Source organism: Furipterus horrens, unplaced genomic scaffold (genome assembly GCF_987537825.1).
Source record: "Furipterus horrens unplaced genomic scaffold, mFurHor1.1.pri manual_scaffold_6, whole genome shotgun sequence".
NCBI lineage: Eukaryota > Metazoa > Chordata > Mammalia > Chiroptera > Furipteridae > Furipterus > Furipterus horrens.
In genome coordinates, this window is record NW_028327176.1 from 123,570,982 (window position 1) to 123,584,710 (window position 13,729).

At 40.1% G+C, this 13,729-nt stretch overlaps 1 protein-coding gene across 1 annotated transcript in view; it reads left to right on the plus strand.

Annotated features, from left to right (window-relative positions):
* Nucleotides 1–301: 301 nt before the first annotated feature.
* MEI4 (meiotic double-stranded break formation protein 4) overlaps nucleotides 302–13,729 on the plus strand; it is a 153,259-nt gene continuing 139,831 nt past the window's right edge. The window contains exons 1-3 of the mRNA XM_090280813.1: nucleotides 302–308; nucleotides 505–925; nucleotides 6,627–6,727. Coding sequence (XP_090136939.1) covers nucleotides 302–308; nucleotides 505–925; nucleotides 6,627–6,727 — 529 coding nt within the window. The remainder of the gene's footprint in view (nucleotides 309–504; nucleotides 926–6,626; nucleotides 6,728–13,729) is intronic.

Below are 13,729 nucleotides of genomic sequence, written 5' to 3' on the forward strand. Positions count from 1 at the left end.
GGGTTTACTCCCTTAGCCTTTCCCCTGAAGAGATATGCCGCAAGGCAGCGGAGGTTTTTTGGAGTCAGAGTTTTCCTTGTCTGATGTGCCCTGACTGGAAGATGGAACCAGCGACACTTAGCTCGCAGGCCGATGCTCAATCCACTGAGCCAAATCAGCCAGGGTTTATCAACAAAGTACTGTGTGTAATATTAAAGAAGATACAGAGAATGCTTAGATCTGGTTTTGATTCTAAAGTATAAAAGAATTTTAGAACGATATAAGACAAAACATAATTAGAATATAAATGAAAAAATGCAACATGAAAGGTAAACAGTGAGTGAAATCACTGTAATAGCCACAATTCCTTCCAAAAAATAAAAATGTAATTTCACTTTTGGAAATGGAAAAGTTGTTTTAGAACTCACCTTTTCCTCAGGTTGTGAATATAACCTCCCCTCTCCCATCAGAATCAATGCTCCTCTTTCCAAGAGAAGCCTCTCCAATGATTCCTTTTTCTTCTAGGTCTGCCTTTCACTTCCGGCGAACACAAGGGGGCGCACTCTTTTAGGAAAGCGATCCGGTTTTCCTCTCAGTTCGCGTTACCTGGAACCCCAGGGCTCTCGGGCTGCTGCACAGAGCTGGGGGCGCTTTCTCCACCTGCCCCCAGCGCCTGGTTTTCCCACAAGCGGCCAACCGGCCTCATTGTGCAGAGTGGGCCGCGGAGGTTCTCCGGGACTTGTGGTTTCGGGGGCTTTCTCCCTGCCGCTTTCCTAAGGACTGAAGGCAGGGGAGCTGGGCAGGGGCCCATCGCCGGGTTGTGGCGCCCAGCCGTCTGGGCCGGCACTCTGCCTCCTGCTGCCGCAGGGAATGGCGCAGAGCGCCCGCCCTTCCTGCATGGGATCCCCACCGAGGGCACCCACCCTTCGCTGCAGGAGCCCCGAAGGTAGGTGGGGAAACCACATGCCCCCCCTCCCCCTCCCCCTCCCTCACCGCACGAGCCTCACCCTCTTATTCCGGAGTACCGCACGTGCCTTTAGCGTGGCCTGGGTTTGAACCCGAGTTCGCACCGTCCGCAGCTCTGTGGAGTGGAGCTCCGCACACGGCTGGGGCTTATCTTTACCTAATTTAGTCAATCTCGGCTGCACTGGAGCTTCTGGAGTTACTGAAGCATCGGCCCGCAAGCTTGTGCATTTCTCTGATTTGGCCTACACCTCTGAGCATGTTCAAGCCTGGCGTTACCATTAAAATGGTTACCGAGGTTTCTTGGAGGAGAGATCCATGTTTTGAGGCCATTGGTGGGGCTTGGTAAATCCATTCATTGAGCGTATCTTTTATTGAGCACCGGTTATATTGGAGGAACGGTAAAGTGCTATAGATGTCAAAGATGGGGCACACATTGTCTCCTTCGAGGCCCTCAAAGACTTGTGTTAGAGATGGCTATATAGATACATAAGGAACATTCAGGGGGAAAGGATGAAATTGCATTAGAAGGACTATATAAAATGCTGTGGACAGCAAAGCTTTATGAAGAAGCTGGCACCTTAAAGAGGAATATCAGATGTTTGGGAAATAAGGGCAGAATTGGGGAATACTTTACAGATAAAGGGATTATTAAGAGTAAAGGCAAGCCCTGGCTGGTGTGGCTTAGTGGACTGAGTGCCGGCCTGCGAACCAAAGGGTCGCGGGTGCGATTCTCAGTCAGGACACATGCCTGGGTTGCGGGCCAGGTCCCCAGTTGGGAGCGCGTGAGAGGCAACCACCCATTGACGTTTCTCTCCCTTTCTCCTTCTCTTCCCCTCTCTTTAAAAATAAATAAAATTTTTAAAAAAAGAAAAAGAGTAAAGGCAAGAAGCCAGGTGTGTGTGAAGCAAACAATGTTTTTATATGTCTAGAGTGAAGTGGCAGAAAATAAGACAGGAGAAGTAGCTTGGATTGAATTCTGAAAGTCTTTGAATAGCTATATACTCTGGAAGTCCACAAAAATTCTGGATATGAATTCCATTAGGATCCATAGATTACAAAGAATCATACTCTTTTTAATATGTATAGAATGCTCATAATGTAGAAGAAGCACAATAACATGGACTGTGTTCATGAGTAGGTTATAGTTTTCAATAGCAATATTTGTGTCTAATTAATTACACACATTGATTATTTTCTGAGGCTTGTTTGTATTGCCTTTTTTCCTAATTAAATCAAGAGATTACCAGTATATCATTTAGCTTCAATGAGACTCAGTCACTTGGCAGAGATTTGCTTGTTGCTATTCACTATTGTTTGTTTTTATTTGGGGAGACATATCGCTGTAGAACGCTTTTAGATCAAGTGCAGTAATTTGGAACTTGTATCAACTGGATGACTTTTAGAACAGGGAAATGGACCATGACTGACAAAATTAAGAGGTAAAATTTGGGAATGAGGTAAGGAGCACAAATTGATGATTCTGAGTATGGTTTTTATTCGTTTTTCATAAACAGTGGTGGGAATACCAGAATTTGGAACCAGATTTCCAAAACCAATACTTTTGTTACAGAGCGAAAGGGGGTTCTTTCACGTGGTGCCTTGGTGTAAAACCCAACAACTAGTGTTGAGGAAAACAGGTTTTTATTTACAATATTCCAATCTGGGGAGGACAGTGAGCACTTCAGCTCAGAGCCCTGTTCTCCCACGGGACTCAGCACTCCCCTTGCTCCCCAAAGAGCTAGAAGCCAAAAACATTCCCAGAAGTCCCCCATCCCTTATCTGTCAGCTGTCTCCTTCAGGATCTGGGGTACGATGTCATCAGCCTCTGTATAACAGTCCAGGAAAACATGTGCCGTGTTACACTGGATCACGCATGGTTCTTTTTTTGCCCTTTCAAAGCCCCATGGAGATCCTAGCTAAAATGTCTGCCACTTATTTTTAAATCCCTGACTGCGTCCTGTGATGCAGTCAGCATGGTAACCAGTTCTGATCATTCACAAAACCTTGTACAGGCTCTGTGTGCTCTCTGTACCATTCCCTGGTCCCAAACCCCCTCCCATCTTCTTGGGGCCTTGGAAGTATCAAAGCCATTTGTGTAACAAATACACTAGCCACTAGCCACAGGCATGTGAAGGCATCTTAAAAGCTGTTTCCTTTTCTCCATCCCCCAACCCACAGGCTCTGGGGATTTTTGGACACCCCCCACTCTGTAACACTTTGGAGGCCTGTTAAAGCTTAGAAAATGTTAGTTTAAGTATGTTTTAAAGATGTTAGGAGTTCAGTGTATATTATGGTAGAGATAAGAGAAAATATTTTAGCTGTTTCACAGGGCATGTTTATGTCAAATGTACATTAAACTCTGCTATATGAAGACACTTGAAGCTGAAGGTCAGAGTTATAATTTAATAGAACCAGTTAAATTAGGGCAGGTCACTTTGGAGCATTTTTGAGGTAAACATGACTGCACTGTGAGAAATGGATTGGAGGGAGTTAAGAGATCAATCAGAAGGCTGATGCAGTCATAAAGACAAGAGACTTTAATGGTTTGAGGAAAAAGTAGAGACATTTTTGATATATTAGGTTATAGAACTGACAGGACATGGTCTGGAAGGATAATTGGGAGTAGTGTCTCTAAAGTCAGAGAGCAAAGTGTTTTAAGAATACAGGAATGGTCATTAAGGTATGATGCTGCAGAAAAGTAGGAGAATTTGCAAGCAGCAGTAAGATTTAAGCAATTATGATGTCATTTTTAACTTTGGCAAGAATAACTAGCCCTGGTGAGGGTTATTAGACAGTTTTTTTTTTTCTTTTTTATTGTATTGGGGTGACCTTGATTAGTAAAATCGTGTAGGTTTTTGATGTACAATTCTATACTAACATCATTTGTATATTGTATTGTGTGTTCACCACCCCAAGTTAAGTCTTCCATCACCATTTTTTTTTAATAGCTGAGAGCAGCCTGAGCATGATTATATATTGAGAGACAAAGTCAGTACAGAAAAAGAGATTATGAGATTAGAGAGGGGATGGTTGGTAGAGAAGATACAAAGAGTTAGTACGCAATCAGTATATTGGGTTGGCCAAAAAGTCCGTACAGGATGGCTCTAGTAGTGCTTAGTTATCGTTAACTTCATTTGAAACAATTTTGTTAGATTGTAGTGTGACAGCTGTCATGTCAGCATGCATTTAAAAAGTTACCAAAATTCATGAATTTTAGTGCAGTCATTTTAATATTGAAGATGGAGGAAGATAAGCAACATTTTTAGTGCATTACGCTTTATTATTCTAGAGAGGTAAAAACGCAACTGAAACACACACAAAAAAGATCTGTGCAGTGTTTGGAGAAGGTGCTGTGACTGATCAAACGTGTCAAAAGTGGTTTGTGAAGTTTCTCAGCACTGTTGACATTTTGGCCAAATACTTCTTTGCTGTGGGGCTGTCTTAGGCATTGAAAGATGTTTAGCAGCATCCCTGGCCTCTACCCACTAGAAGCCAATAGCAGGAGATAGCCGACATACTCAGAATATCCAAATCAATAAAGTTATTTGTGATAATGAAAAATATGTCTCTCATGTTATGGAAAAAACATAATATACTTTTTGGCCAACCCAATATATTCTTAAAATATAACTCATGGTATATAAGGACAGGAAGATATTGGCCATTAGTGTTGAGGAGTATACCACAGAATAATCAGAGATATCTTATATGCTAGCAGAGTGCCTAGGATCCAGCTTACTTACTTATTCATTCATGTGTTAGGTCAACTTTTTTTTTTTTTTTATAGTGCTCATCACTTGTTAGCTGTAATTATTTCTGAACAGATAGGTGCTGAGCTCAGTGGAACTCACTTACCACTGAGAGACTAGACATCCAACAACTAATTAAGGAAAACAGTTGCAGTTGTGATAACTGATGTGAAACAAGGGTATGAAATGTTAAGAGCATATGTATTAGATGGAACTAACGAGGCTTAAGGGTATTAAGGAAGGTGTTTTCAAAGATAGAAGCTGGTACCTTGAAAGAGCACTCTCTTGTTACCAAATCAACCATCCCTTCCCCTTGCTGCCTCACTGTTACAATCTAATCCTTGGTTCTCTGTTCACTGTTAGGCTCAGTCTCCCCTCTCTTGAGCACTTGAAATTTATTTTATCTGTGGGTTGGTGGGGTGGGAAAATTTTTAGGAACCAAGGCTTTGCAAAGATCTTTCTCAAGCCAGTTATTGCTGCATTATAGTGTCTAAATATGAACTAAGTGGCCATTTAATTTTATTCATGCTCCATTGATTCTCATTAGGGAAAGGAAAGGGTTTTGGGAATGGCAAATCAATAGTCTGCCACAGCCACCACTGGCTTGGCCTCTTAATATCCTTTGAAGGAACCACAGCCAGCAGGAATCCTGTCACTTCTTATTAGGAATATTAGCCAATAAAAACTAGTGTTTTTTTTTTTTTTCCTTTCATATAAAATTTTAATACTCTCTGAGTCAAGTGATTGGGGAATAAGCATCCACTCATGTTTCTGTGTGCAGGGAAAGAAAGGTACTATTGTTCTTGGGATTTTGCATTTATATAGCACTCAGATGTTGGCTAAGTGCTTTTACAACCCATTTTATTGTTCAGTTGATAAGATAGCCTAAAGTCACCCCTGTCAAAGAGTGTTTGGTATGATTTGGAGAAAAGGATCTTTTGTGAAATTGGGCCTTCTGTCATGTGGAAGAACTCTGACAATCAAGAGAGAGAGATAATGTAAGACAATGTGAACACCATCAGAAGAGAGTTAGCTGTTAATAGAAGACATTAGCCACATGGTACTTTTTTATCTGTCTTCACAATGAAAGAAGTGGGGGGTGGGGCATGTAACAGCAGAAATACAACCATGCAGAAAGACAACCCCCTTTATGACTTGGTTTGAAAGTAGGGCACTCAGATAGGGATGTTTTATGAATGACAATATGTGTTCTATAATATATATCCTTAAATCATTAGGATTTATTTAGATCAAGTGTTGGCAGACTTTTTTCTGTTCAGTGTGAGATACATAGTATTTCAGGCTTTATAGGCATGTTGTTCCTGTAGCAACTATTTGGCTCTGAAGTTGTAGTGCTCAAGCAACAATAGGCAATACCTAAGTCAATGGACATAGCTGTTTCAATAAAACATGGTTTACAGAAGCAAGGCCACTGAGGTTTGGCCTGTGGGCCATAGTTTGCCATACTCTGATCTATAGCACTTTCGAGATTCCTTTACTGAACAGAGGGTATTACAGATTGTAATAACTGATAGTCAGCTGGAAGCTCTGTGAAGCAGAGACAGACCTGTCTTGAGTAGCAAGGATAGCTCATGGAAAATTATTTGACTAAGGTAGGCCAGGTGGTTCTATTTTCAGGTCCTATAATGTGTATTTTGTGATACTACTGTATTGGAGTTGAGTGCTTAGTTCAGAGAACAAATCTAGTGCAATGCCCAAGGACTGAAAAAGAACTGGTGCTATAGTATTAGTAAAGAACTATAGGTCTGTGATTCTCCATCAGTTAAAATGCATGCAGTATTATATCCTTTGGAAGGGACCTGAGAGAGAATATATTCCAGTCGCATACCCTGTCTAGGGCTTTCATTGTTTGCCATGTTTTATGTGGCTTTGCTAGCACTTGTGCTGAATATCTTCCTTTTGGCCCTCTAGATCTGCCCCTACTCCTTCATCCTGCAGGGTCACACCAGTCCCTGCTCCCTCCACAGTCGTAGGGATGATCCAGGAGAATGAAAAGTCACAGCTCCTGTCAGGTGCTGCTCTCCTCACCATGTTTTCTCTCCCAGCTCTGGTAACTGCTCCCTCCTTTCCTCCCTTTAGGCCTAGGGATTCCCCCAGGGAAAAGATGCCCCTGACCCTTGCTGTTATTTTATTACTAGCCCCTGGGACATTGTGTTACCCCTTTGAGTTGCCCACACTTTTAGAGACTCTCCTGACATTACCCAAATTGAGGTACAGTTAGCTCTCTGCCTGGACCATGATAAATAAGTATCCTTACCACTGTTTTCAGACATCTGTTATCTCTCACTTTCAAGTGCTACAAAGCCAGTGTCTGTGCTTTCTATTTCTTACAGTCACAGGATCTCAGGTGAAAGATCACCCGGAAAGTGATTCACTTAACTTTTCTGTTGAGAGTTTGGGTACATTCTGTTCCAGTACTCGAACACCTTATACAACAGGGAACTCATGGCTCTAATCGCCTCTCATCTTCAGACACATTGGACTGATAGAATATGTATACACAACTTGCATGCATTGTCCTCTCCTGTTCCTTGGGGTTTCATGGAGCAAGTCCAATTTACATTTCATTCCTCTGTTCTGAGGCAGCAGGTTTTTTAGTTCCTTTACCATCTCTACCTACTTAAAAATGGGTGCCTAGAACAGAATCTCTTTTTCAATATATTTGTCTGATTCTACTGAGTTGGACATGAGTGTGATAACTTTACCTCGAAGGCCTACTACCTCTAATGAATGAACATGGGAAAGATCAACACTTCCTTTTTTCTTGCTCCGCAAATGTAAGGGGGAACATGATCCACCCACCCTCAATACTCTCCACCTCTGCTGATTTTCACATCATATGAACTGTTACCTTTGATAATGGTTTAATTTTTTTCCCTTCTATTGGATTTATCTGTATTTAAAGGCGTCTATCAAGAACATAAAGTGATTTATAAATTGCAGATCTTTAGAGGGCTTTCTGCTATTCAGTTTTCTTTTACTTTTCCACACCTATCAAAAGTACATTAATCCTTTTATTACCTAAGGAGGCAGTATTTAAGATATTTTGCTCAACTTTTTATTTAGGTTTAAAATCTGAATGGCAGATATCAGCATACTTATAGATTTTTAGTACTCTGTTCCTTTTCTTTCTGGATATTCACTTTATGCTTATGCCCATTACTATACCACTTGTGTTTTGGAAATATAAAAAAATAGTATATTTAATACTATAGTATATTAAACAATATTTTATGGTTGATAATTGAATTGACTTCAAGGAAATGTTCTTAAGTAGGTTCTTAAGTATACTGTTCATTTAAGTCAATTTTTACAATGCAAGTCCAATTCATTTTTTAACAGGCCTCCAAATATCTGTCAGGTTCTTTAATTCTTCCTTCTGATTTATTCAGTGAGCTCATTTTCCATTTCATTTTTGATTAGATTGCTTTCACCATAGCAGAACTCCAGAAAGCCTCTTGTATGTAATGTGTGCTTTGGTTCAATTTGGATGAATGAAAGAATGAAAACAACCCATTAAATAGTAATTTTCATTGTTGGAGAGAGAGATGTGACTTTCCTAATCTTTAATATAATTGTTGAGAAATATATTTCGGAGACTGCTCCTTTTCCCCTGCCCTTCTTCTATTGCATGATTAAAAAACAAAACAAAACATACTTGTGATTCTTTTCAAATTCTTCAAAATAGGTTTTACAGTAGCTGATTGTATATGATCTATTTCTTTATCTCTTGGAACAGTGGTAGGTGAAAACTACTTTTGTTCTCATCTGAACTGTTTGTGTACTTTAAATCTCTAGTATTCATGCATTGGTTTGTATTTTATTTATTTTCTTATTTGTCTGCCTTCCCTAGAAGCAGAGCTCCTGAGGGAAGGATTATCCTTGTATCCTCTGCCTGGCACAACTAATAAGTGGTGTTGAATGTTTGTTGGCAGAATGTAAGTTTTGTATGACATTCTGCCTTTTTATAACAGAGTACAAAATACTTATGTAGTCCTCAAGAAGTTGCTGCTTCCTGAAAAATTATTTCTGTTATAAATACGGCTTCTAGACAATCCACTCTTGTACAGATTGCTGTGTTTTTTAATTTAAAAAAATCATCTACTATCCATCGTCCATCTATTTATTTGAGAGTTGCTAAGCACTATTTAACCTATTTAATAAGTTTTTAAAGTTACATATATTTCCAATAAATTCTCATCAAAATAAGTTTCCCAAAACCCAAATTATAATACTTCAAATGTAGCATGCATGCAAGTAACTACAGCATAAGTTTAGCTAGCAAATGAAGCAACTGTTTCAGCGCAAAGACCCTGGCAGTACATTTCATACTAGATTGCCGATGACGGAAAAATCTTTAGTGGTAAATAATAGACAAACTCCAGTTTCTCAGTGTATTCTAAAAATATAATGACTGCATAAGATCACTGAGAAAGGCACTGATTCAGACTACATGGCAGGAACCTGGATTCCTTAATTATTAATGTGCTCACCTCATTTTCATCTCTCATTGATAAAAAGTTAAGGTTTGGCAAAGAATTAAGGTAGTGACTTCAGAGAACAGTTCAAGTGGTCTGAATAAATATTTTATCAGCATTATTTTGTACATTTTGTACTTTCCAGTATTTTTAGTATGTGTTTCTGACTGGGGTTCATCACTTCACCAACCAAGTATTGGGACGATATTCAAGCCTTTCCTCACCTTCTCTTCTTCTTTCCAATCTTGTAGCAAGCCCTGACACTTCACAAATATCTCTCAGAGCAGAGCTTCCCTTATTCTTTGTGTGTACTTCTGGCATCCTGGCCTCCGCCTCCTTCTTGCCCTTCTTTACTGCAGGTGTCAGTATTCCTTAGCTCCATCCCACCCCGGTCAGTCCTCTTCCTAACACACCACTGGGGTCATTTCACTCATCCACTCAGATGACACCTGTTTCCAGCTATCTACTGCGGTAAACTCAAGATCCCAGCTTGCCTTTCCTATATTATTTCCCCTTAGTCCCTAAAATATTTTACTCTTTAGTCAAGGAGATCCACATGCTCTCCCACAAACACCCATGCTCTTTTCTGCTGTCTTACAATCCCCCCATCTGAAGTACGCTTTTGCCCCCTCTTTGCCTCTGACTTCTCATTCTTCCAGGCCTGTTTCAGAGGTCCTTTGTCCTTCTTTCACATAAGCCCACACATGTCTTTTTCCCTGAGTTCCTAATAGGTTTATAATAAGACCCATGGGGAGCCACAGGTTTTGGAGACAGTTGGCCTGGGACTGAATCATAGCCACGTACTAGTCTCAAGTGGACCAAGAGTTTCATTGAGTATTTACTATGTGCCTGATAGCGTTCATGGATGTTACATGTTTTAATTAATTTCATCTCCTCGGGAACTTATAAGTACTATTTTGACTTATATTTCAGATGGACTGAGATACAGAGAGGTTGAGTAACCTAAGGTCACACAGCTAGTAAGGAGCCAGGATGCTCGGCTCCTAGAACTGCTCTTCTAGTCTTTATGCTATTCTTGCCGCTTCAAGACATATTTGAAATGATTTTTGATGGGGATTTTTAGGGTTGATTGATATGCAGTAGTACGCTTTCCTGTCTCACTGGGAATCATTGGGAAGAAACATCCTTCATTTACAGTGCATTTGGTGTCAGTGTGCCTGGATGTGTGTGTATGTGTGTACTTGTGTATGTGCTGCTGTGGTGAGGAGATGAGCATCAAGGTTGGCACAAGATGACCACAGGGCAGTTCAGGGAGGCCCAGTCTATCCAGGCTACACTGAATCCTACCCCCAAGCCCAGGATCTGTATTGTAGAAAGAACACCTGCAAAAGGACGGGTATTAAAAAATACATTTAACTAGGTATCCTTGAGAAGGCTACCATCTCTGCACTTCAATTCCATTAGGTCTAAAGATACTAAATTCTACATCACAGAATTATTAAAGGACATAATTCAGTGAAGTGTTAAATGTAAAGTGAATGCACAGTGTCTGATATGCAGAGGTGTCCAAGAGATGTTTATGTCTCCCTTTGAGGCTCCGTACCCCATCCAAGCTCATGGGTTTTTGCATCCCTGCTGATGCCTTTCTCTTTGTCCGTATAACCAAGCAGGCCCTCATTTCCTTATCATTAACCCTCCTTCACATCACCTGTTTTCCTTTACAGACTGTCTCCTTCACGAAGCTTTCTGCGACCCCTTAGCTGAAATTAACTTCTCCTGTCTGTGAACTATTTCACTTCCAACCCTTTATTATAGCCATTTGTGTATAACATGGCTTAAACTTTCCCACTGACCCAGTGCTAGAAATAATAAAAGATGAGGGCACAGTCCATGCCTCTGTGAACTCATTTGCTGTCTAGTAGGAGAGACCCCCAAATGGCTATTCGGTACTGCCTTATGATAAGAATGGTTCCAGGTTCCAGCTTGCAGTGGAAATGCAGGTAAGGGAGCAGTTAATAGAGCCAGGGTGAGGGAGAAAGGAGGGGTGAATCTAGAGGACTTCAGACAGGGGCAGTAGAACTGGCCTTGAAGGGTGAGTGGAGAGTCTGCAGGCAGGGGATTGGGGAAGGGTGTTCCTGTCAGAGAGCAAACATTCTGGACAGGGGTTCACAATGATGAGAGTGTGTGGTTTGTTTGAAGAGCAGCAAGAATGGTCTGTGGCTAGATTGTCCGTGGGCAGCAGAGAGAAGTGAAGCTAGAGTGGTGGCGGTGCTTTCGTTTCTCAGCAGAATCAGCTGTGTGTCTACATATCTAGTGTAAGAGCAATCTGGGTTAAAAAAAAAAGTTTAACGTTTTTCTCTATTATGTCCATCTGAGGCATCTTTGAGACTTGACTGTTCAACCACTTGACACTATCTGGGTGACATGAAGAGAAAGGTTCAAGAGTTGTGACTATGTTCATTGCTGAATTAGAGGTTTAGTGCTGGGTGTCACTCTGAAGAGGGGTTTTGACAGATTAGGGAATAATGAGAGGCAGCTGCCACAATGAAAAGAGGCTCAATATTATGACGTTATGAGAAATGGGTCTGGGGGATTTTACCGGGGGCATGACTGCTCACTTCCAATCCTTGGCGGGTGATTTGGCAAAGTGGACTTTATACTGTTTTGTTCTCAAGAGTGGACATGGGATTAATCAGAAGATGTTATTAGCGTGTCTGGAAGAAGTTTCTAAGAACGGATCATTAGGTAATCAAATTTTCAGTATTGTATGTCCATGGAGACTGAGTTGGACTCCTGATTCTGTCACTGGGTGACAGACTGGATCACTTTTGCTGACAGCAAGCTCTTAAGAGTCTATGACATATATTCAACATAGTTTTGGTGCTAAATAAATTTCATTATACTTGAAATCTATTAAAAGAGATCATCTGTGCCAAAATATGGTAATTTAACTTATCCACATGACAGACAATACAGAAAGATAAAAGGTTTTAGAATCAAATTGTATCTTCATTTCTTACTCTGTGACTTTAAGCAAGTTATTCCCTGAACCTATTTGCATATTCAAAAAGAATGGATTATAGCAGTTATGTCACAGGGTTATTGCGAGGATCAAACATGGTGATGGATATAAATTCATTCAGATATTTTTGTATCATACAAATACTGTTATTGAAAGTATTTTTTTTCCTTTTCTATAATGCATCATACTATGACTTTCTGAAAGCGCTCTGCTGCAGAAATAAAATATGGTGACATTTTTTTTTTCTAAAGTGGAGGCTTTCTTTTTATCATTCAGATCTATTTTTGAATATTTTCTCAATGAATATAAATGTCCATTTATCCAGAATAGCAAAAGAGTAATGACTAATCTGCCTAAAACTGTAACTCATTCTGTACCATCTCGACACATCTCCAGACTCCAGCATGCAGATGCTTCTTTCTATGGTTCTCTTTCATTTTCTATTAATACAGACATATGCATAAAATACTTGACCCTGATAAGAAATATCAGGAATCATTTTGCTTATTAAGAAATAATTTAGCTGTGACTGGTGTGGCTGAGTTGGTTGGGTGTCATCTTGCAAGGAGAGGGTTGCTGGTTCAATTCCTGACTAGAGCATGTGCCTGGGTTGTGGACCAGGTCCCCGGTTGCAGGTGGGAGAGGTAACCGATGGATGTTTCACTCCCTCCCTTCCTTCCTCCATTTCCCACTTTGTGAAAATAAATAAAATTTAAAAAACAATTTAAAAGTAATTGTGGATTTCCAGCTTAGCTCCCTAATTTTAAAATAGAAAGTATGTGTGTATACATACACATGTATATCTGAATACTTGTGTATTCACATACATTAGATACAGGTGCAGATTGTTAAGTATTCTTTCTTATGCTGAAAGGCTCTGAGTTTTTAATAGTTGTTTCAGTTAAGATGATGTTGATTTTTCTTTCATAAGTTTTAAGTTGGTGCCTCAGATGTTTAAAAGATAAACTTTTCTGCATATTTTCTGATAATAAAGATGCAATGTGAAATAATTAAGCTAAGATGCTGACTGTTTAAGTGTTTATTATTACTATTATGGTTAGTTTCATCATGTTGTAATTTCCTATGCTAAGATAACTCAGCTTTGGGGAATTGAACATAGAAAAATAATTTGCACATATTTTACATATGTGCGTGCATACACGTACACATTTTATACACTTCGTCCCAAGTTCACATATCTGTATAAGCTAAATTTTACTGAGCTTTTACTATGTACTAGGCACCCTATTAATTCCTTTGCATTTCATTTAATCCTCACAACAGACCTTGTGAAGTAGCTTCTGTTATTTTCCTCATTTTTCATATAAACAAACCGAGGTTTATAGAGATTGAGTGTGCAAATCTTATAAGTGGGGGAGACTGCATTTTAACCAAGTTGTCTGACTTCACAGATGGAGCCTTTAACTGCCACACTGCACTGCTAGCTGCTTGTGTAATCACAGACTCAGACTGGGAAAAGATACTGGCCAATCCATGTAGCCTTCACTGCACTGAAGTGCTGAAATCTGTCTTCGTCTCAGACCGATGGCCAT